We start from the raw sequence: 22,844 nt of genomic DNA on the forward strand, positions 1-22,844 counted from the left end.
CAGGAAACAGGAGGAAAGATGACAAGGGTTTAAACAGTACAGGCAAAGGAAGATGTGCTGATGGAGGTCACTAGTATGGACAAGGATAAAGGAAAATACAATGGAGGCAGAAGAATGGAATAGGTATTGGAAATCCCACCTCTTCCCCAGGTTTTTAGAATTGTCTCTTGTATCTTGTATTTTATAGGAAATATGGGATCTCATGGCAGACAGAGGTATCTTACCTTTAAAACCTATTGCTGCAAAATTTTTTGCAGTGTCCTAGATTTAACAAAGCTTGCCTTGCATAAGGATTCTTGTGTAAGTGTGAAACAAATTCCTGATTTCACACACAAGACACATACCCAAGAGGCACTTTCATGTGGTAAACACCAAAAGACATAAATAAATGCCTATATTCTCAGCACTCATCTTCCCAAGTAATTCCCCTGAAACATCCATTAGAAGGGTGAGCACAGAGCAGGGATTCAATAGGCACTGGCTGAATCACTGTTGAGTATCATAGCTACATCCAGGATGGTGCATCACTCAAAGACCTTCATCAAAAACACTGTTGCAACAGCATCCATCTGGACACATCCAATTTCCTAATCCTTCTGCCTATCTTGCAGTAATCACCACCCCTTTTCCTTGTGGAATTATACTCAATGCACTCCCAAGTCTGAAATAATGCTAGCTTCCACATTAGTATTACTCTTTCTCAAAGGAAGGGTTAACACAAAAGATCCCAAGATCCTGTTTAAGAAAGGAAAAGTTAAACAGCCCTTTCATTCATTGGGCACATTTACTGAGTACATTTATTAAGCACAAACTAAGTACTAGGCACTGTGCTGGGCCTGGCAAGCAAAGAGTTATTTCCACTCTTCTAGAGCTTCGAGCCAATGAAGGAGATGGACATACAATCATACAAAATAGACACACAGTTTCAAATCATGATAAAATCCATGCTAGGTAAGCACAGGGTTCTATAAGAACATATGAACAGGAACATATAAAAGGAAACATACATAAAAGAGGATTTTTTAAGTCAGTAAACTGATTTGATGAAACAGAGAGGGCTGAGCTGAAGGAAAAGCAGGAGATAACTAAGCAAAGTGACAATAACACCTAACACTTACTGAATGCTTACTATGTTCCAAGCACTGTGTAAAGCATTATACACCCATTTAATCTTCAAGTAACCTTATGTTATCTCTATGTTACATCTGGATGATCTGAGACACAGAGATGATGGCACTTGCCCAAGGCCAAAACCTGGAATGAAATTTGGACCATCTCTAGCTCCAAGGCTCTGAACCAGTGGGCAATACGCATACTGAACCAGGAAACTGCCTAAGGGAGCCCTTGGGCAAAAAGAAGAATGTGAAACGCAGGTTTGGCTCAAGTGCAGTGAGTAACAAAGGGTAGAAAAGAACTAAAATCTCAGGGTCAGGTGTAGATCTGAGGAGCTGGTGAACCCCTGAGCAATGAGAAGCCACAGAAGTGACTTGATTAAAGTGATGGGCTACGGCGTGGATACTGGATTAAAGGGAGCATGAGTGGAAGTGTGGAGACCAATTTTACAGAACACAAACAACTACCACTGCAGAACATCTGGGAACTTTCATTTGCCATTTATATAATGACTCCCATGAGAACTGCATCAGGCATCAGAGATCCATGAGTTCTAGTATGTGGCATTCATGGAGCCAGCCAGGAGAGACAGAGGTCAACTACTATACCAAAAGCATTGTTTCTTGATCCAAAACTGAATTTTGTCTTACAATTTGACCCAATATTCAACGATTAAAACCTCAGTTGACCTAGAAACTATTTCTAGAAGATATTATTAAAAATTTTAGCAAGGAAGGAAACAGAATGTTACAGAGGCTTTAATCTACCCCACCTTAAGTATCCAATATTATCTTAGGGTTCATCTATAACTTGGGCACATAAATTCAGTAAGCTTCTATTTTCTTATCTGTAAAATGGGCACAATAAAAATAGTGCCTAACTTTACTGAGTTGCTGGGATGATTAATGACTAACCTATGAGGGCTTATTAAATATTCAAAATATTCATTCATTTAACAATTATCTGAGTGCCTACCATGCCTTCAGGCCTGCAGGTAACTAGTGAAAAACCAGTCCCTGCCCTGAAGAAGCTTATAGTCTAATCAGGAAGTCAGATAACTAACCAATAGAGATAGTATAACCTGGGGAAGAAAAATAAACAAATGTTAGGAGATAACAAAGTGACAGTGGAGGTAGTAGGAGTGATTATTTTAGATAAGAGTGGGCAAGCTGCCACATCTGAGTAGATGGTATATGAGCAGGGACCTGAATGACATTCAGGGGACTGCAAGACCACCAGTGTAGTTAGAAGGGTAAACAATAATGACCTGTGAAGTCAGAGAGCTGGCCAGAGGTCAAATTCTGTGAGGCCCTGTGGCCAAGGTGAGGATTTTTAGTTATATTCTAAAAGTGATAGGAAGCCAACAAAGGATTTGAAGCAGAGGGGTGGCAATTTGATTCACATTTCTAAAATACAATTGTGGCTACTGCATAGGAACAAAAGCAGAAGCAGAAAGACAGGAAGCCACTAGAGTACTGACTTGGACAAGAGTAGAAACAGTAAAAAGTAACTGAATTCAGGATAGATCGTGAAGGCAGAGACAATAGGACTGACCTACTGATGAATTATATGTGGCCTGTAAGAAAAAGAGAGAAGCCAAGACTGACTCCAATGTTTCTGGTTTGAGAAACTAAAAGAATGGGTGAGACTGAAGGAAGAGCCATTTTAGCTGGGCAGGAGAGGGAAACAATTCTGTTGAGGACATACTAAGTTTGAGATACTTCCGAGGCCTTTAAGTGCAGTTTAACTTAAGTTAGCAGCTGAGTAGACAAGTCTGGAGTTCTACAATGGGGTCCAGGCTGGAGAAGGAAATTTGGGAGTCATCATCACCTCAATGACATTTAAAGCCTAGATGAAATCACTTAGGGAATCTGTCTTCTCTGGAGACAGAGACAAGATCAAAAAGAAGAGACAAAGTCCTGGTGTACTTTTAACACAGGCAGAAAGGAAGAACAGAGAACAGCTTGTGAGGGAGGAAGGCAATCAGGAGAGCAGGGGGTCCTGAAAACATAGAGACAAATGAAATCAAGTCATGTTAACCACTATTATTTACAAGACTTTATTATCATAACCTCCTTCTAGACTCCTGAGGAATCTTCGTTCAGACTATCTCCTGACTTCCCCAGTAACTCACTCAGCTCATCTTCACCTCTGGGCCTTGGCCCCCGACTCACCATCCAGATCTCATCTGGTTTCAAGGCTGTTTTCTTAAGTCCCCCTTCATACATTAGAAAGACAGCCTCAGAAATGAAGATCTGATTGTATCCTTTCCCAAGTCCAAAGAGAAGATGACCTCACATGTATCTTCTCTCCTACACCTTTCACATCTTTCCCCTTTTGTCTTCAAATTTTTTATTCTTCACACTGCAGCTGACATTACTTACCTTAGGAGACTCGAGAAGAGTGAAGAACAGGACAGCATCTTTCATGTAAAGGCCCTTAACCAAGACAGATGGAAATGCCTTTAAAATGACTACCACAAAATGGTCCATAAGCTTTAGTTTATTGATGAATCATAGACCATATTCTCTTTCTTGGAGTCCCTTCAAGTCAAAATTAGCTTTATAAAGTCTGCTGAGTCCCCCAACTTAACCCTCTTTTTTCCTTGCTTTCTTTCCAACTTTGTTACTTCAGCATCAAGATGCAGAAATAATGTTTTAGTTACTAAGCCCTAGAAAATAAGGCAGTCAAAACAAGATTTGTACTTAAAAGCCCTTTTATTCTCCAGAATAAATTTGTTTATCTAATAACTCAAAGACTCTATGTAGCAATTACACTGTTGTTGGCAAACTATTACAGATCTTGCCTGCAACTACAATTAACATATCATTGTGGCAACAATGTAACTTTATATTAACTTTTCTAACATGGCATGTTTTGAGCTTGCTAAAAAAGCCCAGTGATAAATTCAGCACAAACTTCCTCTTCCAACAGCTTTCTATAACCAAATTTAAGAAAAATGGCACCATTTGTACACCATTTATATGCCAAAACCATAAAACCAAAACCTACAAGCAGCCTCCTCCCCTGCTCAGAATAATGTATTTCCAAAAATATACTAAAATGGTATAATGCATATTGCCATAAAGTAGATTTGAGCAAAAGACCTAAATCATAAAGCTCCTTACTCACTTAAAATCATGTTTAGATTCCAAATCTTATAAAACAGGATAAATGTACTATGTATGTTCTCTATACAGCTGACCCTTGAACAACATGGGTTTGAACTGTGTGGGTCCACTTATACGCAGAGTTTTTAAAATACTGCATTCTACACAATCCGGGGTTGGTTCAATCCGTGGAAGCAGAACCGTGGATATAAAGGATCGATTATATACCATAGGTGGATTTTCAACTGCGCAGAGGGTCAGCATTCCTAAACCCCTCAATGTTCCAGGGTCAGCTGTATGCTCAATTCCAGAATATTACACATACAATAGAAAAGAAAAAAAGAAAAAAGCTACCAACTCAGCAGTGTCACAATGTCATCAACTGAGTATAAAATAAATATGCTACTATAGTAAACATTAAACAAACTCTCAATTAACAAGAATTCTGCTCTTCCTAATTAAATTTTAAATGATCTTGAAGGAAGACTAGAAAGGCCTAGCTCTCCTTTAAGCCAAGTGGCACAAAGATATCTCGACTAATAATGCCCTTTTTATTCATAAATTCCCTGCATCAAGAAGTGACATCCAGATAAATTTTAACCTAACAGTTAAATTCAAATTAGACACAGACATTCAGTATTACTACACAGAATACTAAAACTTAGTATTTTGAGAAGCAAAATGTATAGCTCAGAGGTTAAGACTGAGGGCTCTGGACCCAGACAGCACCAATTCACTTTCTAGTTCTCTCAATCCCAGATGTGTGACCCCAGGCAAGTTAGCTAGTATCTATGCCCTCATATGTGAAACAGGGAAAATAAGAGTATCTGCCACAAGATTGGTGTGAGGATTAAATGGGCTAAAGTCTGTAGTGCCTGATTGCGGCTGGCACAGCTTACGTGTTTCTTATTGCTGTTGTTAATTACTAATTGTGGTGGTTTTTCCCCACTAAAAGGCAATTTAAAAAGTAAAAGCTGCTTTTGTTTTCCCCTTCACCAATTTTGCCTTCTCAATTTTATTCAGTTACAAAAGGATCTATGGAGTATCAGACCAGAACAATGTCACAGGGAAACAGTAAATGTAGTTAAATCATTTCCTCATTTACATAGCTTCTGCTAGTTCTGGCCGTACAGTCTTCTGTTCTGCCAAAACAAAAAGAGGCTTCCCAGATATTCTCTACCTCTCCTGGCCCTGCCCCTCAATTATTTGGATACCTCTCCTAATGCCTTCATAATGGTCATCATGCTGCTTCAATTATTTATCTCAAAGACTAGACTGAAAACACTCTGAGCCCCTGGTGCCTCCCAGCCTATGCTTGCTGAGTAACAAAAGTCTAATTTCCCACAGATGCTCTGAAAAACATAATTTCATATTTCCTATTCTTACACATATATGTACATAGCATTCACCCCTAAACAGTACTACCAAGAACAGTTTTTAGCCACTAGAAATGTTTTTCCGTAAAATAAGCACATTGTCGATATACTACCAAAAATTAAATCCATGAGTACCAACTCTGCCTACTACACGACTGAAAGCAGCAGTCCCCTCGTGGTCTCACTAACTGCACTCCAGACTTTGCCAGCTCCCAGTGCAGTGCTTCACACTTCACTGGGCAACTACCAAAAGCAATCAGCACCATGTTGGCTGGCACAGACGTTCAAAAATGAACTCCAAAACATCTCCTGAGAATTTCAAAGAAGGCATTTAAAAGGGGGAGGGGGGGCATGGTTACTTTCCCCTTTGAAAACAGCAACAAATGCACACATAAAGGCTGCATGAAGTAGATTGTTGATATAATCAAGGCAACCCCAAAAGACTAGAACAGTAAGATGCAAAGCAGCAGGTTTTCTACAAGATTTTTTTCAAACTTCTCTCTTTGCTGTTTTGGAATTGAGATGTGAAAACAACTTATTTAGGTAATTAAAGAAGTTTAAATTACACACTGTAATAAAAAACAGTTCCAAATACACAACACCAAAGGCCTCCTCCAACTTAGTAACAGGTTCAACTATTTCTGCCTTTAGATTTATATTCCCATTAAAAACAACAATTTAGTACCAAAACTAACCACAAAAAAAAAATTTAACAAATAACTTTCAAATACCATCTATGCAGTATACCTGACTCCATTTAAACCTCACAACTCCTCGAGACAGCAGGCTGGGTAGGCATTAGCAGCACCTCCATTTAATAAATGAAGAAACTAAGGCTCAAATGTCTGATAACAGAGGATGGGCTAAATAATGTACAATTCCTAAACACAACATAGCCACTAAAATCATGTTCCCGAAGAATACTTTAGACTTGGGAAAATGTACCCGATATATTATTAAGTGAAAGACCAAGGAGGCTACAGAAGTTTTTTGGCAAAGGGAGAAGGGAGGTCACTGCACAAATGAACTTTTATTCTGAGTGAAATGAATCATCTCAGAATTTTGAGCAAAAAAATAATCTGCCCTTCATTCTCTAAAAGGATAGAGAAAAGACTACTAGAGGACAAGGGCTAAAGCAAGGAGACTTGTCAGGAGGTTACTGAAGGTGGTGGAAAGTCAGATTCTAGATATGTTCTGAGGCACAGCCTACAGGACTTTATGATGGACAGAGAATAAAAGAGAAAAGGTCAAGGATGCTTACATGATTTTTGCCCTGAGCAACTACAGAGGTAAAGGTGCCTTTCACTGAGTTGAGGGAGAACACAGGTGAGCAAGACTGGAGAAGAGTATTAGTTTTGGACACATCGAGTTTAAAGTGTTTATTAGACAAGCAGGTAGAGATGCCAGGTAGACAGCTGCATAAATTGCCTTCTAAAAACAACTCCTTCCCCAGCTGTGTGGAGCTTACAATCTTCTTTACAGAACTCCTAAAAAGTGGTTTTAAGGCTCAAGTGTCTGATAATGGATGACGAGCTAAATAAATTATGGTTTATAAAGACAACAGAATACAATATAACCATTAAAATCATGTTCTTGAAGAATACTTAAAAGAACAAGTGCAACAAGTTAATGATAAATTAATTTATCTTATCTAGAAGAGGCTGCAATCTAATGCCCTTCTTTAGGACCATAGAATTTATCCTAGTAGAAGAAAAACATAATAAACAGAGGGATAGGTTCCAGAATGTTGGCTTAGCAAGCTGCTGCGTGAGAAGTCATGAAATACCAAGTAAAATTGTGAGAAGGCCACTAACAGTGCAAGACTTGAACCTTCCCTTACCAAGTCATTCTAAAGGACAAAACTGGTTTCAATCAACTCCAACTGAGTAAACAGTATCATCTCAGGGGTATCTTTATTTCTCCACCCCCAACACATACACACACACACACCCCTCAATGCCATAGCTCCAACTCCTGACTACAGGAAAAGTATTTCATGTCAAAAAAAAATTTAAATTTTAATACCACTGGTACCGAAGCTGATTTCAATGTATTTTACTTAACTCTTCCTCTTACACCATATAAGCCTCTTTACCTTCTTGCTGCTTATCTTCCTACATTCCAGTGACCAAATGAGTGTCATTTAGTCAATGCGGACATGTAACTTAAAAGTAAACATTCCAGGGGGAGTGTATAGCTCAAGTGGTAGACAGAGCACATGCTTAGCACGCAAGAGGTCCTGGGTTCGATCCCCAGTACCTCTGTTAAAAATAAACCTAAATATCTATCCCCCCACTGCCAAAAAAATAATAAAACACTACAATAATAAAATTTCCTCAAAAGTAAACATTCCTCTCTTTGGAAAAAGGAGTCAAAAAGTGGTTAGAAGACTTCAGAAAGGGGGGCAGGAGGCACATATCATGTACTTGTGCTTATCATGCAATACACCCTGGTCACAGGTCTAGACAGACATGGGTGCATAGCATCTCAATTTGCAAGATTAAGATTTTTTTCCTTTGTTTTTATGCTTTTTAAATTAAATATTTAGTAGATATAAAATATATGTAGAGTATAAACAGTAACAATAAAGCAAAACCCCAGGTACCCACCAGCCCATGACTCTGACGCCTGCAGCTCCACTGTGTGACCCTCCCGGATCTCTCTGGCCCACCATCCCTCCACTGAAGCACGCAGAATTTTGTCATTATTGCTTTACTTTTTTATCCTATGTGTTTGTATGGGGTAAAGAATAATATAGGAAACAGTTTTGCATGTTTTAAATTTTATATAAATAAAATAATCAACTGCTTCTACAACTTGCTTGTGCAGCTGTAGTTTATGATTTCCATGTATGGGTGTATAGTAATTCTCTTCCTTGCTGTATACGCTAATGTAAATGTACCATGATTTACTTATCCATTCCCCTGCTGATGGATACTTGGGATTATTTCCAGTTTTGGGCTCTAAAAATAAAAGTGCTGTTAGATTAAGTATCTAAATATTCAGTAGTTTTAGTGACTCTCAGTGAAATGCACTACATTGGTAGAGGTTACTGAGAGATCATGACTGGGCATGAGTGATATATGCAGTTCACCAAATGAATCCTAAAAAGGGTAGGTTAAAAAAAAAATCAAACAAAAACACTGCACATTCCATCTCCAAGGTTAGAGCATGTGATGTGGAGGTGAAGAAGCAGTAGCTGAAGAGCTGGCCTCCTACTTCTCCAGCCACACTGTGAAGCACTCTGAATATTAGTTACAAAGTTGACAACTTAGTCTGACCTAATTATGTCCTGGCTTATCCTGCAAAAGACTTAAGGAGATATTCTGATGCTAGGCTAGTGACACTAGTGCTTCTTAACCCTTTTGAGGGGACAGAGCTCTCTCTCAACATGTATTGAAAATAATTACCCCCTCCCTAGAAAATGCACAAAACACATTTTGCATATATTTTCAAAGGGTACCCACCTTGAAAGATACTCAGAAGTCTAACCATGGACCCCAATAAAGAAACCCAGAGAAAAATGCAAGTGAGAATTAGGTAACACTAAGGAGAGAAGAAAACCAAAGACCAACAAAAAAAGACTAGAATACAAAATTCCATAGACTCTACCCATTTAACCTAGGAGGAATAACAACAAAAATCCATCAAAGTGCAGCAATAGGCTATAAAGAGGTAAGAACAGACGTGACTTTTCTTTCCCTCTTCTTTATTTTCCAGAATGTTCACAAAGGTAATGTATATGCATTAACATTTATTTTCATGTAGTTATATTAATTTATGCTAGAAAAAGCATACAGATATAAGAATCCCTTTCAAAAGTCTTCCTTTCCAAATCTCCATTTTGTCCCTCCCCTTCCCCCATCCCAAATTTTCATTAATGAACATGAAATCATTCTGTGCACCAGTTGTGATGCACAGGATTTGGTTTAGAAATGTACATGTGTGCATGAAAAAGCCTTTTAAAATGTACAATGTACTCAAATAACAGGAACAACAAAAACAAGAGTTTCTTTTATCCCACCTAATACTTGGGCATTGAAAAAAAATGATCTTGGGCTAAGGAAGATTAATAAAAATATGAAGGAGACTTACCAAAAGGCTAAAGACAGATTCCCACGTTAAAGACAAAGCAAAAGATCACAGTTTAATCACCTGAAGGAGCGTGTGAGAATCAGCTTTATCTACCTCCTGTTTTTCAGAGCAGAATTTATGCAGTTTAAAAGTCTCCAGATTTACATATATAACCTAACCATAAATGTGAGCAGGTAGAGCATTAATTTTGCCCCATTTTCCTTTTTTAAAGTAATTAGACAATTTAAAAAAGGCTTCTAACATGGGAGAAACTTGAAATATAATGGGTATTATTAAACAAAGCTATTTGTATGTACTCTGGTCTCCAAAATGTCAAGGCAGTAACATTTATCTGTGCTATGGAAAATATTCAAGACCAGAAAGTGCCTGAGTAAAACCGCCACTACTCAGTTTTCAGATTTGGCACATTCCCTAAAGTATTCTTCACCCTCTTCTACTTTTTCACAAGAGACCTTATGGCAGGAACATTCCACTGCATTCCATCTGCAATCATCTATAATCCCTGTGAGCAGCAGTCCAGGCCAGCTTGCCAGCATAGCAGACTTTTAATGCGGCTAACACATGTGGCTACAGCAAATTCATTTCAGTTTTTGCAGTAATTCTAGGTTCAAAATCCATGCTCTCCCCCAATCTTAAACCCATTTTTTTTTTCAAAACAAGCCATTAATACTTTCTAAACATAACAAGTTGGCTCACTTAAAATCTCTCACTTAAAAGTTATTTGGATTACATATTAAGTCAAATTACTAAAAAAAAAAAAAAACCTGCCATATAAAACTGTAAATAGAAGTAGAACACTTTTTAAAAATACCAAAAATTCTACCTTGTACAATAGTTAAAGGTTACACAATAAATGTTTTCCTTCAAAAAAAAAAAAAAAACAGTTCTAGAGGAAGTCTCTGATATGATTAACTAATTAGCTCTCCAAGAACAAAAACCTTTCAAAGGAACCAAAATTACCCAAAACCTTCTATACCATGACAAAGTAAGTATTCGGCTAGAAAACTAAACTTCTTCTAAGGCTGATTCATCTAATGAGGATTTTTATTTTAGGAGACTAATATTTTAAAAGTCACAAATTTCTCCTGCTGAATGTTTAAATGCAAAGAGGCAATGTGCTATATAGTCAGATGGCGTAACTATCCAGATATAATACTAAGTTCTAATAAGCTATAATTCCAAATTTTTCCCCAAACATACTGGATGTTTAGTTGAAATCTTACTCCTCAAAGTCCAGCTGAAATGCCCTATCATCTATGAATTTTATATTTGCCCTTTGCCAAACTCACATCTGCACTTTTTTAAAACCCCTTTTTTATGGCAAGTATCACTTTGATCACTTTTACTTTGTATTGAGGTTTTTTTGCTATGTCTTATCTCTCTTATTAAAAATTTTTAACAGCTCCTTAAGGGCAGGGTCCTATGGTACATGCAACTCTGTGATGCCTACAGACTCACATGATAGCAGACTCTCAAAACAGGAAGGAAAAGAAAAAAGAGCAAGGCAGAGCAGAGCCACTCAGCCTATTGTCTAGAAAGATTCTGGACAAAATATGATGGAAAAAATCATTAGTAATTCAGCATGATGGTCCACAGACTGGTTTTCACGGGACTAGCACAACATGCCCAGGCCTATTCTAACCATACTGATTACTTTAAATAAAAACTAGGCATTTCTTCTTTAATATTTCATCAAAAGACAGACAAATATTTTCAGTAATTCTGGAGAGATCTTCATGGGAAATAAACAAGAATCAGTAAACAGAACTTACATCCTCACAAACTTCAAAATTTATGGCCCTACCCTAGATGTTGAACTAGGAATCTTCCTGTCTTCTTCAGTTTGCTATCTACTACAAGTAAACACATTTGAAATCCTTCATCCAGAGTGAACACCATATTTGGATAATTTTACTTTTTTCCCCTAAACTGACATTATTTTCTATGCAATCAAAATAATAAGGTCAAAAAGAGAGCCACATATCTTAGAAACAAAGAGGTTTCTATTAGCCATCAATAAAAAAAGCCATTAGCCTTTTTTATTAGCCATCACTAATCTCTGAGAGAGCTTTTAATCCAGATGATCAAAAACAATATCAAAGTCAGAAAATCAAGCAGACCCAGATCCATTTCACATAACTATCCAGAACTATAGAAAAATCTTTTAATTTTGCTACACTAATAGTTCTATTCTAGACAGGCAAAAGATTACCTTTTTTAATATTCTATCCAGTACTCAGCATACCTTTATACATATAGTAGATACTTGCTGGTAAGTAAAATCCTATTAACTTATAGGATATTCTTTCATGGTAAGAAAAAAAAAACCCAACCTTTACAAGATATAAACATGAGTAGTTTTATTCAGGTGTTTAAAATATACAATGCAGTCAAGACTGAAAAATAGGCTATTATTATACCTTATCACTAATTAAAAGGGAAAAAAAACTACCTTAGAAAAACATGTTGCTGCTTAAACTATCTCTTGAAGGAAATCTAACACAAGTTATTTCTGGGAAGAGGAACCAGTTGACTATGTGATAGGGTGAGAGGCATGTCTGTACTGTATACTCTCTGCACCTTTTGAACTTTATACCTTGTGAATGTCCTACCTACTCATAAAAATAAATCAAAATTGGGGGGAATTACAGCATTGCTATTTGACCTTGACAATGAATATAAACTTACAAACCATTTAAGATGTGGGCATTCTAAAATGATTGTCATCAAGGAAAAAACGTTAGTATTACTACTTGTACTAATAAAAATTTCCATCTGTTTTTATTATACAATAAACTGACTTTTGCATTTCATGATATGGCCTTTTAATACTCACTTTCTACTTAAATGTTTTTAGTAAGATTTCCAACCCTGTAAGAAAGGCAGCAACAGACATCCCAATTATTAATGAAAATCCAACTCCAAGACACTGGAGATTTCAGTATGCAAAACATCAGAGGAAAGTAGATATTTTTGGAATCAGTTCTGGCTCTTGATCCAGGATTTCCTAAAGTCCACCTTTAAAAAGAACTTGTGATAAACACCAGCATATTCAGAGGCAACACCAATGACCAAAAAATGCCTCCATACTAAGTTGTATATAATTAAAACATATTTTCCAGAGAGAAATAAGTGGCTCAATAATTAGGATTTAGTGTGGTCACTTCAGCAGCACCTACATGAAAACTGGAACAACACAGGGAAGATTAGCGAGGCTTCATGCAAGGATTTAGTTATATAGTGTATAAAACATAATTTTTAAAATGAAGCACAAATAATAACATAGCTTGAATGAGTGACATTTAAGAACACAAACATTTGTTCTCTAGTTCAATTATAAGCCTAGCTCAAACTGAGAAAGGAGCAAATAATCAATACTGACCTTTTTTCAAAAACAACTTTATTGAGATATATAATTTATGTACCATTAAGTTAACCCACACAAAGTGTACAATTCAATACTAAATTTTGCATCTCTTTTTCTTTCACAATCTATTCATCGGATATATAATTCACAGAATTAATGGCACCACAGACAAAGAAATGCAAAAAACAATGGTACAGCAGTTAAGACTCCTAATTTTGAATCTTTTTTTAAAAAACAGTGTTGCATTTAAAAAAAAAGAGTGTTGCAAATCCTATTTAGCAAGCTCAGAAATGTATAAAGTAATGGAAAGTTCAAAGTTGTATACGAGGAATCTATTTTTTTTTTTTTTTTTAAGTCAAACTCACAGTAACAGAATAGAATGGTGGTTACAAGAGGCTGGGGGCTGAGGGGGAAAGAGGAGCTACTGATCAAAGGGTACAAACTTTCAGTTATGAGATGTAAGTTCTGGAGACCTAATGTGCAGCATGATGACTGTGATTAATAATAATGTACTGTATATGGACAAACTTATTTACAAAATAGAAACAGACTTACAGACATAGAAAACAAACTTATGATTACCAGGGTGTAAAGGGGGTCAGAAGGGATAAACTGGGAGTTCAAGATTTGCAGATACTAACTAATATATTTAAAATAGACAAACAAGTTCATACTGTATAGCACAGAGAACTATATTCAATATTTTGTAGTAACTTAAGGTGAAAAAGAATATGAAAATGAATATATGTATGTTCACGTATCACTGACGCGTTATGCTGTTCACAAGAAACTGACACATTATAAACTGACTATACTTCAATAAAAGTATATATATATATATATATATATATACAAGAAAGTATTGTACATGTAAAATTTGGTGAGAGTAAATCTCAAGTGTTCTTATCACAAAATAAAAGTGATAAATATGTTAATTAGTTTGATTGCGCTAATCAGTTCACAATGTATACACATATCAAAGCATCACATTGTACACCTTAAATATATATAGTTTAATTTCCCACTGGGAGAATTCTCTATACAAAACACTGGCAAATGGCCCACAAATAGATGAGATCAGAATTGTTTCCCCAACAATTCAACATTAACTTGTGTCAGAAAGAACAAAAACTCTGCTTTATCACAAAGTTATAGGTTTCAAGATAGTAAAGCCTACCACTATTTTAAGTAACAATCTGCCTAGAAATCCATGTCAAGTAATTACTACAAGTACCAAAAAACCCAGCTTCAGTCATTTTTTACCTAAGCAATTATATAGAGAAACAAGCTAGGAAGCAAAGACTGATAATTTTAGTAATAATTTGCAAGTTTACTGTTAGATCTGCATCTGTTGCTCAACTCAAAGAACTATTATAAGGAAGGAGAGTAAGTGTTAAGACCATCTTGGCAAGCTCAAGTGCTATTTAAAATCAAGAAAGAAAAATAATCTTGGAGACTCAGTAGATGTATTTCATGTTACCATTTACTAAAACTCACTGCTTACACCTTTACTACTGTTAAGACTTCACTTAATAACACTAGCTAAATTAGTTCAGTTCTCCAGGGACTTCTCAATTGTAAGGAACAAAATAAACAGTCCATATTTAAATATGCTATAGCAAACATCACAGGGGAAAGCACTCAATATCATTCAGAACAGCAAAGTTCAAAGTGTTAATACCCAAATGTTCACTTATTCTGAGCACAGCAGGAAGGGAAAAAGAGGAGGACAAAAAAATGAGACAGAACTGATAGAAAACAACATGAACTCACTAGTTGAGTTGCCTTGCATCTGAATGATGCATTTGGACTCTTTGCTGGTCTCTCGAGAATTGAAGGGCCGCACACGGACAGCCACCTTCACTGAGGCTCCCGACATTCTGATGGTCTTGTTATATATATGCAGTCCAGAAATAAAGAATCAAATCTTCTTTTGAAGTTAAGTTCAAGTTTCCTTTGAAAAAAGAAAAAAAATTCCATACAAGGTAGTCAGAATTAAAGAAAGCATAGGTTAATTTGAGCGTAAGAGCTATTATCTTATATCATAGCACTATTTGTTTCCATTTCTAAAAACCTCATCCCTTTTCTTCTCTATAAATCTTGTATCTCAAGAGTAAAAAATAGAAAATTAAAGATGGTAAATTGTTTTCCTGGTCCATTTTCTCTTTATCATACCTATAAAAATCCCTAAACTTAAAAATAAAAAAATATTAACTGGAAAGTAACGTCTTCATTGGTCTCATTTTCCGGGTCAATCTTCAGTAATACATGAAAACAAACCCAAAATGTTTACTTGTTAAAGAGGGCTCCTTTAACAAGTAACTTCCCATCTGTCTTAAAAAGACATGCACTGAACTTTTTATATTTTAATTACAGTTTGAAACATCCAGTTACATGATGTATAATTAAACAGCAAAGGACAAAGATAAGCTCTAGCTAGCTTCTTTAACTTGTAGGTATCCAGGGATTCCTTTAACTTCGATGAGCCCTTTCATATGTATCTCATTTGACCCTCACAACCACCCTGTACAATAAGCCGAGAAGGTTCCAAGAGACCCAGGTTCTATCCTCTGACTCATGGCAGAATCAAATCACATTTCACTACTGAATGAAGCCACAGGAAAAAATGTGAACATTTTTTAGAGGAATAGTTTCCCTCCCAACAGAACAAAATGAACACTATTCTGTGACAAGAACCCCCATAAGTAATTTCCACAAGAAAACAAAAGATCTCAGTCCGCACTCTATCTGTTATATAAACATCTTCAAGAACTGAGAAAAAGAAAAAACTAAAAAAGAAAAACACTTATGGGTCCAATTACCAGGGAACTCCAACAGAATTTAAAATCTGACTAATTTTTTTCCACGTAATTAAGTAAAGGTTAGGAATGCTAACCTTCAGCTGTACTACTATTAATGCTTTCCACAGGAAAAGGCCAAAATAAAAACCATATCTTATTTTCTTAACAGCATTATCATTATCTGAATTCTTGTCTTTTGGAACATGTCTATTGTCCGGCTCTTATACAACCACCAGAACGCTCAAGACCTCCTCTACTAGCACTTAAAACAGTATCTGATAAAAGAACTTGTTTGCTGAAGGAATGAATTAATGAATTATACTTCCCAGTTGTGAGAATTATTCTTTACCTGGATAATCATCCTTTACATGAACTTATTCAAGTCCTTTACTTGGTTTACTGACTTTTTTTGGTTTGTTTCAAATGATTACAATATTTATTGATATTAATCTTTGGTTTGTTTGTGGTTTTCACTGATATGGATCTTATCATATTTGCTACAATGTTTTTTCCAGACTGTTTCACATTTTAGTTTACATTAATCAGACGGTTATTCTTTTGATATGTTGAACATTTATTGTGATCACATTTATCAAATGAAAGCTTAGTTATTAACACTCCCCATCAATACAGCATGACCTATAGTCACTATGTGAGTACTCTGTCAAAATAGAGTGAATGAAGCATTCACAAAAAACAAGACATAGGATGCATCTCTTACCCCCTAGAGTTCATTTTAACTTACAGCCATCATCTCAACACTCAACATGTCCCATTATCTTCTTCCCCAAACCAGCAATCTCTGTCAATCTCCTCATTTCTGTCTGGCCCCATACCATCAATCTTGGAGTCATCTTTGTATCGTTCCCTTTGAATCCTTTTATTAGTGTTAACATTATTAATGAAATACCATATGAAAACTTTTAAAACATAAATTTGCACTTTTCTATCCCTTCCTTCCTCTTATTCCCATTGTCCTTACTACCTCATGCCTAGCCTACTTGTAATAGAGGAACTAACTGGAGTTTTTAGTTTTAATCCAACAATCCTTTAAACGGGGTTGCACAAAATAACCACACGGGGGTCTTTTGAAAAGCAAATGAGCCTAGACTCCCCCAGCCTGCTGTTCAATAGTTTGGAGATAAACCCCACCTATGTTGTTTTGTTTTGTTTTTTCACTTTCTAAAGATTATGTTGCAATCTCCAGCTGAGAACCCTGCTTTAAGCAACTGCTTAACCCTACTGCAATACTAACCTTTCTAAAGCATGACTTTCAATTTCACTTCCAAATCCAAGAACCTTCTCTTATTCTCCAGTGTTTATAAGATTAAAGTACTCTGTGCTCTAGTCAAGCTCCTTTACTATTCCACACGCGTTCTTTCACTTTCTTTCACGTTCTTTCCATTTCTCTCCTACAATGGGCCTATGAATCTTATTTTCTCCTCTACCTGATGGCCCAATTCCAGTCTTACCTCTTCCAAATGACCAACCAAACACTCCAGGAATCACTGGTATTTCCTACAACACTATATAGCCTGCTTTTTAAGAACACTGCTATCATTTTACAGGACTGTATTCTATCTTGCACTGTTCTTTAATAGCTTTCCAAAGTGAAAATTCTATTCCTTTAAAAATCTCTTTGAACTTGAATTCCTTGGAAAAAATGGTTAATTCCAAGTATGGGCAAGAAATTTCAAGATGATCCTGGGACATTTCAGTATGACCACAAGCAAGAAATCAAAGATGAATGGGGTCATGGCAAAAGGACACAGGTGCCAACTTAAAGAGGCTCCCTCTGGCCAAAGACGAGATAACTAAAGCATAAAAATATATACATACATACACATTGCATATGGATTGAAAAACATTAAATATATAAATTCATAGATTTGTAACAATACTTTCAAAAACCTCATTATTCTGAAAACTGGCAAATAAAACAAAAGAATGGAGCATATCCAGTCTGTATATCCTGTGTAAACTATATTCCAGAACAGCCAAATAGTCACTGAGGGCAAGTTTTTCTTTGCAGAAAACATTCAGCTGATAGATGCAGAAGAAATGACAGAATTAGAATGTCAGCATTTCCCAACCTTACTGATACAAAGGTTTTCTGCATCATCACTATTTACTAAATAAGCCTTAGATGAAAGGTTGGTTGATGTGAGAACATTATACTGTATGAATTAGGCTGACAACATCTGAACCAAATGATCATCAATCTCAACATCACTAAAAGTGGGACATCTGGGTGGCCTATGCCTCCTGATGTGCTACATACAACAGGAAACAGCACCACCTAGTAAATATTCTTACCCCACCCCTTAAAAAAAAACTGATTAGAATCAAGCCCCAGTTTGCAGAACATGTAGAGAGCAAAGGAACAATTTAAATGCCACCTAGAAGATGCAATCATCCAAACCCAGAACACGGAAAAATCTACAGGACAAATCACCCAGTTTCTTCAATAAAACAGCATGATATTGGGGGGGGGGGTGTTAATAAAAGAGACTTAAATGTTGACAATTACTGAATATTGTAGATATTTAAATTAAAAAAACAGAACTTTCTTCTTTTATGTTCTATCCAGGGCCTACCAAAGTGTTGAATGCTGTTGATTACCTTACAAACCAACAAGAAAGGCTGAAACCTCCTTGCTGGGTTTTAGATGTAAAGTACTATTTAGACATAAAGTACTATTTAGGTATAAAGTGCTAGGAACCAAAATACTAACATCTCTAATACACAACGCCCCCCACATGAACACTTTTCAATAGTGTTTGACTCCGCTACCTAGCTATTCTCCTGGTATTTAATTTACCCAAACCCAAAATATCTCTCCACTTTCCCCACCTCTTCTACTTCTTTTCTATTTCTTTTAATATTCTCACCATTCTCCTGTTCCCACACAGGCCAAAAAGCTTGCTTCCTCTATGCATCTAATCAACTTTCAAATTGCATGCATTCTATCTATAAAATCTCTTTCCATTTCTACCAACACCATACCATCCCTTTTATGTACCACCATACCATCCCACAACCATCCTACACAGTTCTGTCATTTTCATCTACTCCATCCATTCTACGCAACGCTGCCAGATGCATATTCCTGAAGCATAGGTCTTGTCATATCACTGTCCTCTTAAAAATCCTCAAAGTTTCTCTACTGTCTACCAAGCAATGACCAAACTCCCCACAGTGGCATTCAATGTGTTCTGCAAAAAAAACCACCTATTTTTACAAGGCCACAAAACACTGCCTTCCATACACATTCCTTAACAACCACTCACCAGAGGGTTTCCTGAAAGCATCTCATATTTTTCTGCTCCTGTACCTTTGCTACAATGTTCCTTTTACCTACCGTACCCTCCTCCTCTCTTGTTCTTCTCAAAATTCAGTCTTTCTTACAGGACCTTCTCATATACTACCTATTTCTAAAGCCTTCATAGATTCTCCCAACCTCCCAAACCAAATGCAAATACTTCTTTATTTAACACTTCTCAACTCATTGACCTTATCTAGGGCACAATAAGTTGTTTTTCTTTTCTTCACTGTAAATTTTAAGTTCCTTGAGGACAAGAAAGGAATTTTAATCATGTTTCTAATTCCTTACATCACATTTTGACAGTAGTCAAAATATTTTGGTTGAATTTACTGTGTATCAGCAGGCTGATGTTAGAATGGTATTAATAAAACACATAAGCTGTTCCAAAATAGACACACAGATTAACCAAAAAGAAAAAGGATAAAATTAATTTCAAATGCCTTCCTAACTGGAAAAGCTAACAGTCATTCTTCTTTGGAAGCGACACGTACATTTTAAAATTACTTTCCCCAAACAACCTGAACCTAAATTTTTTTTTTCTGATTTAACTGTCCTGTGGCAAAACTGCAACCATTTTCACAAGTGAGTTAAAATTTTATACAGTAATAGGGAACTACAGTTAAATAGACTATAACAAGTGTAACTTTGTTACTTCCCTACAACTACAAAGATTATCTCCTTTATAATGGATGTCCGTCAAAGAATTATAGCTTCAAAACTCCCTGGTCCTTTTTTAAAAATAACCAATTATATAAATCTGAAATCAAGTTTAAAATCCAGTGAGAAACAGTAATTACAGAATATTTTTAAGAAGTTATAGGAAAACAATAAAAATTAAAATATATTTTCCAAGTTTTAAAGAGCCAAGGGAAGAAAGTCAGTAGGAAAGGCAACCATACATACTCTAAATCACTTACACAGCTTTGGTTCTAGACTGCTCCTCTGACCAGTTTTCCTTCCTTATGACATATGACTAGAAGCATTAGGAAAGTGGAATGGAGCAAAAATTCCAGAAGGGTTCACTAACGATAAAGAGACAATAAAACATTTAAATCTAATTCATTTGAATTTTTCTTAATTTTTGCTCAACTGCTTAACTTTGATCTTGTACAATTCTCACTTGCCCTCAGCGGTACCCTGGATTATCAGGAGCCTAAAGAGATGAAGAATTCTCAAACAGACCTTTCAGCAAAGTAAATAAACAAAAACAAAATAATCTTAGTTTTTTCGTTGGTTGGTTTCTGTGACATCCCTTTTTTATAGAAAATAGCCAGGATTATATTCCTAAGACAGAGATCAATTCATGTTACTCTCTCCGCTTAAAAACCTTCAGTTGGGGGGGAGGGTATAGCTCAAATGGTAGAGTACATGAGGTCCTGGGTTCAATCCCCAGTACCTCCTCTAAAAATAAATAAATAAACCCAATTACCACCACTCTCCCCAAAAAACCCTAAAACAAACAAACAAAAAAACCATACAAAAAACCACCCTTCAATTGGTTTCCATGGCCTCAGAACATGACCTAAAAATTCAAGGGCCTCCACAATCCAACCTCCTTCCCAGATCTCAGTTTTCACTGTCCAACTTTAAGCCTTCTCTACCAAGCTCCACTTACTACACCAAACATGCAATCCTGGAAGCTCAATCTCCCTTCCAACCTATCGGGTTCATATCTTTTGAGGACAAGGTCAACTGTCGCTATGAAGTAGGAGGCATTAAGTCATGTGTTCCCTAACCCTCTTTCTGAGCTAAAAGTCATACCTTCTCTTTGCTCCCTAAAAAGGTTGTGTTGATTCCTCATGTTTCTACTGATTTCATTCTGCCCTATATTGCAGTCAGTACTTTGCTTAACTCTCATACATTAATACTTTATTCAGTACATGCCTGTCACAACTAAAAATAGAATTAAACCAAGAAATGCAGTATTCAGTACTCAAATGACTTGCTGTATCCCCACAAATTTACAATATCAACAAGCAGTCTATTTAAAAGATAATCTTTTCTACTGAATTACATTTTAAAGAATGAATTATAACAAAATAAATATCTGTAGCTAGGGAGCCCATTTTAAGATGCTGTGAAAATTTCCTTGTTATTATTAAAGTTTGCATCTCTTGGTCTAACACGTTCCATGAGGACCAAGCAGGCTTTAGAATCCAATACTCTGTGTCACTGACCATGGCTACACTGGTAAAATGGCCCCCAAAATATAAGAATTTATTTTTGTGTGTGTATGATTTTGCATGCATATATAATGTCTATTCTTGTTCTTTGACTCTGTGCATAAAAATCAGGCATGAGCCAAGCTGTGAAAGCTCAAAATGGATCACATATTAGAAAAGCTTCTTTCTGCATTCTAACTCAATGCCAGGAATCAGACTGCACAGGAAAAGTTTCCTGACAGATCAGATTTTCAATTAAAATAGACTAGCTCAGTCAGGCTCCCGAACTGTTTTCTTTTAACCACTATCAAAAATAACCTGAAACAATTTTTAGATTTATTAGACACATGTCCTCCTGTCACTGCAATTAAGAATCAAGGAAGGACTCTCCTTTTTACTGGCGACATGACTTTATTCTCATAAACCAAGAGGTGTATCAAGAAACAATAGCTCCTATGTCCTATGCCTTAAAATAAACTATTCTAAATGAAAGTAATTTTATTCATTGTTTTCTTATTTTTTCATGTTTGGATGGTTAATACTAAACTCTATCTACTAAGTCAATTCATTCTAGTATCTGAAGCTACATCCTACAATTTTATTTTAACAGATCCACTGGGAACTCTGCCACTCAAAACCCAATATTCCACTGAAGTTCTTCTACTGTCAAAGTGGAAGACAACAGCTACCCCCAGAATAGTCCAGGTTAAAATAAACTCAGCTCAGCTACAATGTAGAAATGAAAGTTTCAATCAGACATTAATTCAAATTTGGTATTGAGTCAAGGTTCTTTCTTTCTTGAAATCTGCCCGTGACCACACCTTTGCAGCTACCTGCCTGAGAGACAGCTCACTAGCTGGGCAAGAATGCAGGTCAAACTTTTCTATGTGTCAACTATGTGTCAATCTTGCCACATGATAAACCAATACCCAAAGTTTAATAGCTATGTTTTCACTGAGATGACAACACAGAATACAAGTACCCATGCTGTTCTCACCTGGGTTTTTAGATAATGAGTCTTCAGCTGGGATGCTCAGATTTCTCTTTACATAGTTATATACCTGAACCACATTAGTCATATCCTACATAGGAAAGACTTTAGCTATATTTTCATGGTGTATTCTCAGCATGAAAAGCAGGTAGATCACTTTTCTAAATATATCTCTGAAGAACATTTCTCCCTTGTACTTAAAGATCTGTTGAAAATAGTACATATATCCTTGTATCAGGATGTTTATAACACTTTTCTCTTAGAATTTCTTTAGACTTTATTACTAGAAAAAAAGTTCCTCCTGATGAACCATTAGCTTTCTTTTACCACAATAAAAATTGTACAATTTCTCTTTCTCTCATTACCTTGATTTTCAGAAGTTTCAAAACTAAATTACAATAACCACATTATACAAGTATATATCTGTGTTTGTATATTTACTTTTCCCTCCTGTCACATAGATTTTTATTTCTTCTCCATTTTTTAACAGCCTCACCATATATA

At 36.1% G+C, this 22,844-nt stretch overlaps 1 protein-coding gene across 7 annotated transcripts in view; it reads right to left on the reverse strand.

Moving 5' to 3' along the window:
* The window catches only part of KIF1B (kinesin family member 1B), a 135,564-nt gene that overhangs the window by 107,179 nt on the left and 5,541 nt on the right, over positions 1 to 22,844 (reverse strand). For all 7 annotated transcript variants that reach the window (XM_074377450.1, XM_074377453.1, XM_074377452.1 and 4 more), the window contains exon 2: positions 14,835 to 15,015. In XM_074377450.1, coding sequence (XP_074233551.1) covers positions 14,835 to 14,940 — 106 coding nt within the window. In that variant the 5' untranslated portion in view covers positions 14,941 to 15,015. The remainder of the gene's footprint in view (positions 1 to 14,834; positions 15,016 to 22,844) is intronic.

The sequence above is a fragment of the Camelus bactrianus genome, chromosome 13, assembly GCF_048773025.1.
Source record: "Camelus bactrianus isolate YW-2024 breed Bactrian camel chromosome 13, ASM4877302v1, whole genome shotgun sequence".
Classification (NCBI taxonomy): Eukaryota; Metazoa; Chordata; class Mammalia; order Artiodactyla; family Camelidae; genus Camelus; species Camelus bactrianus.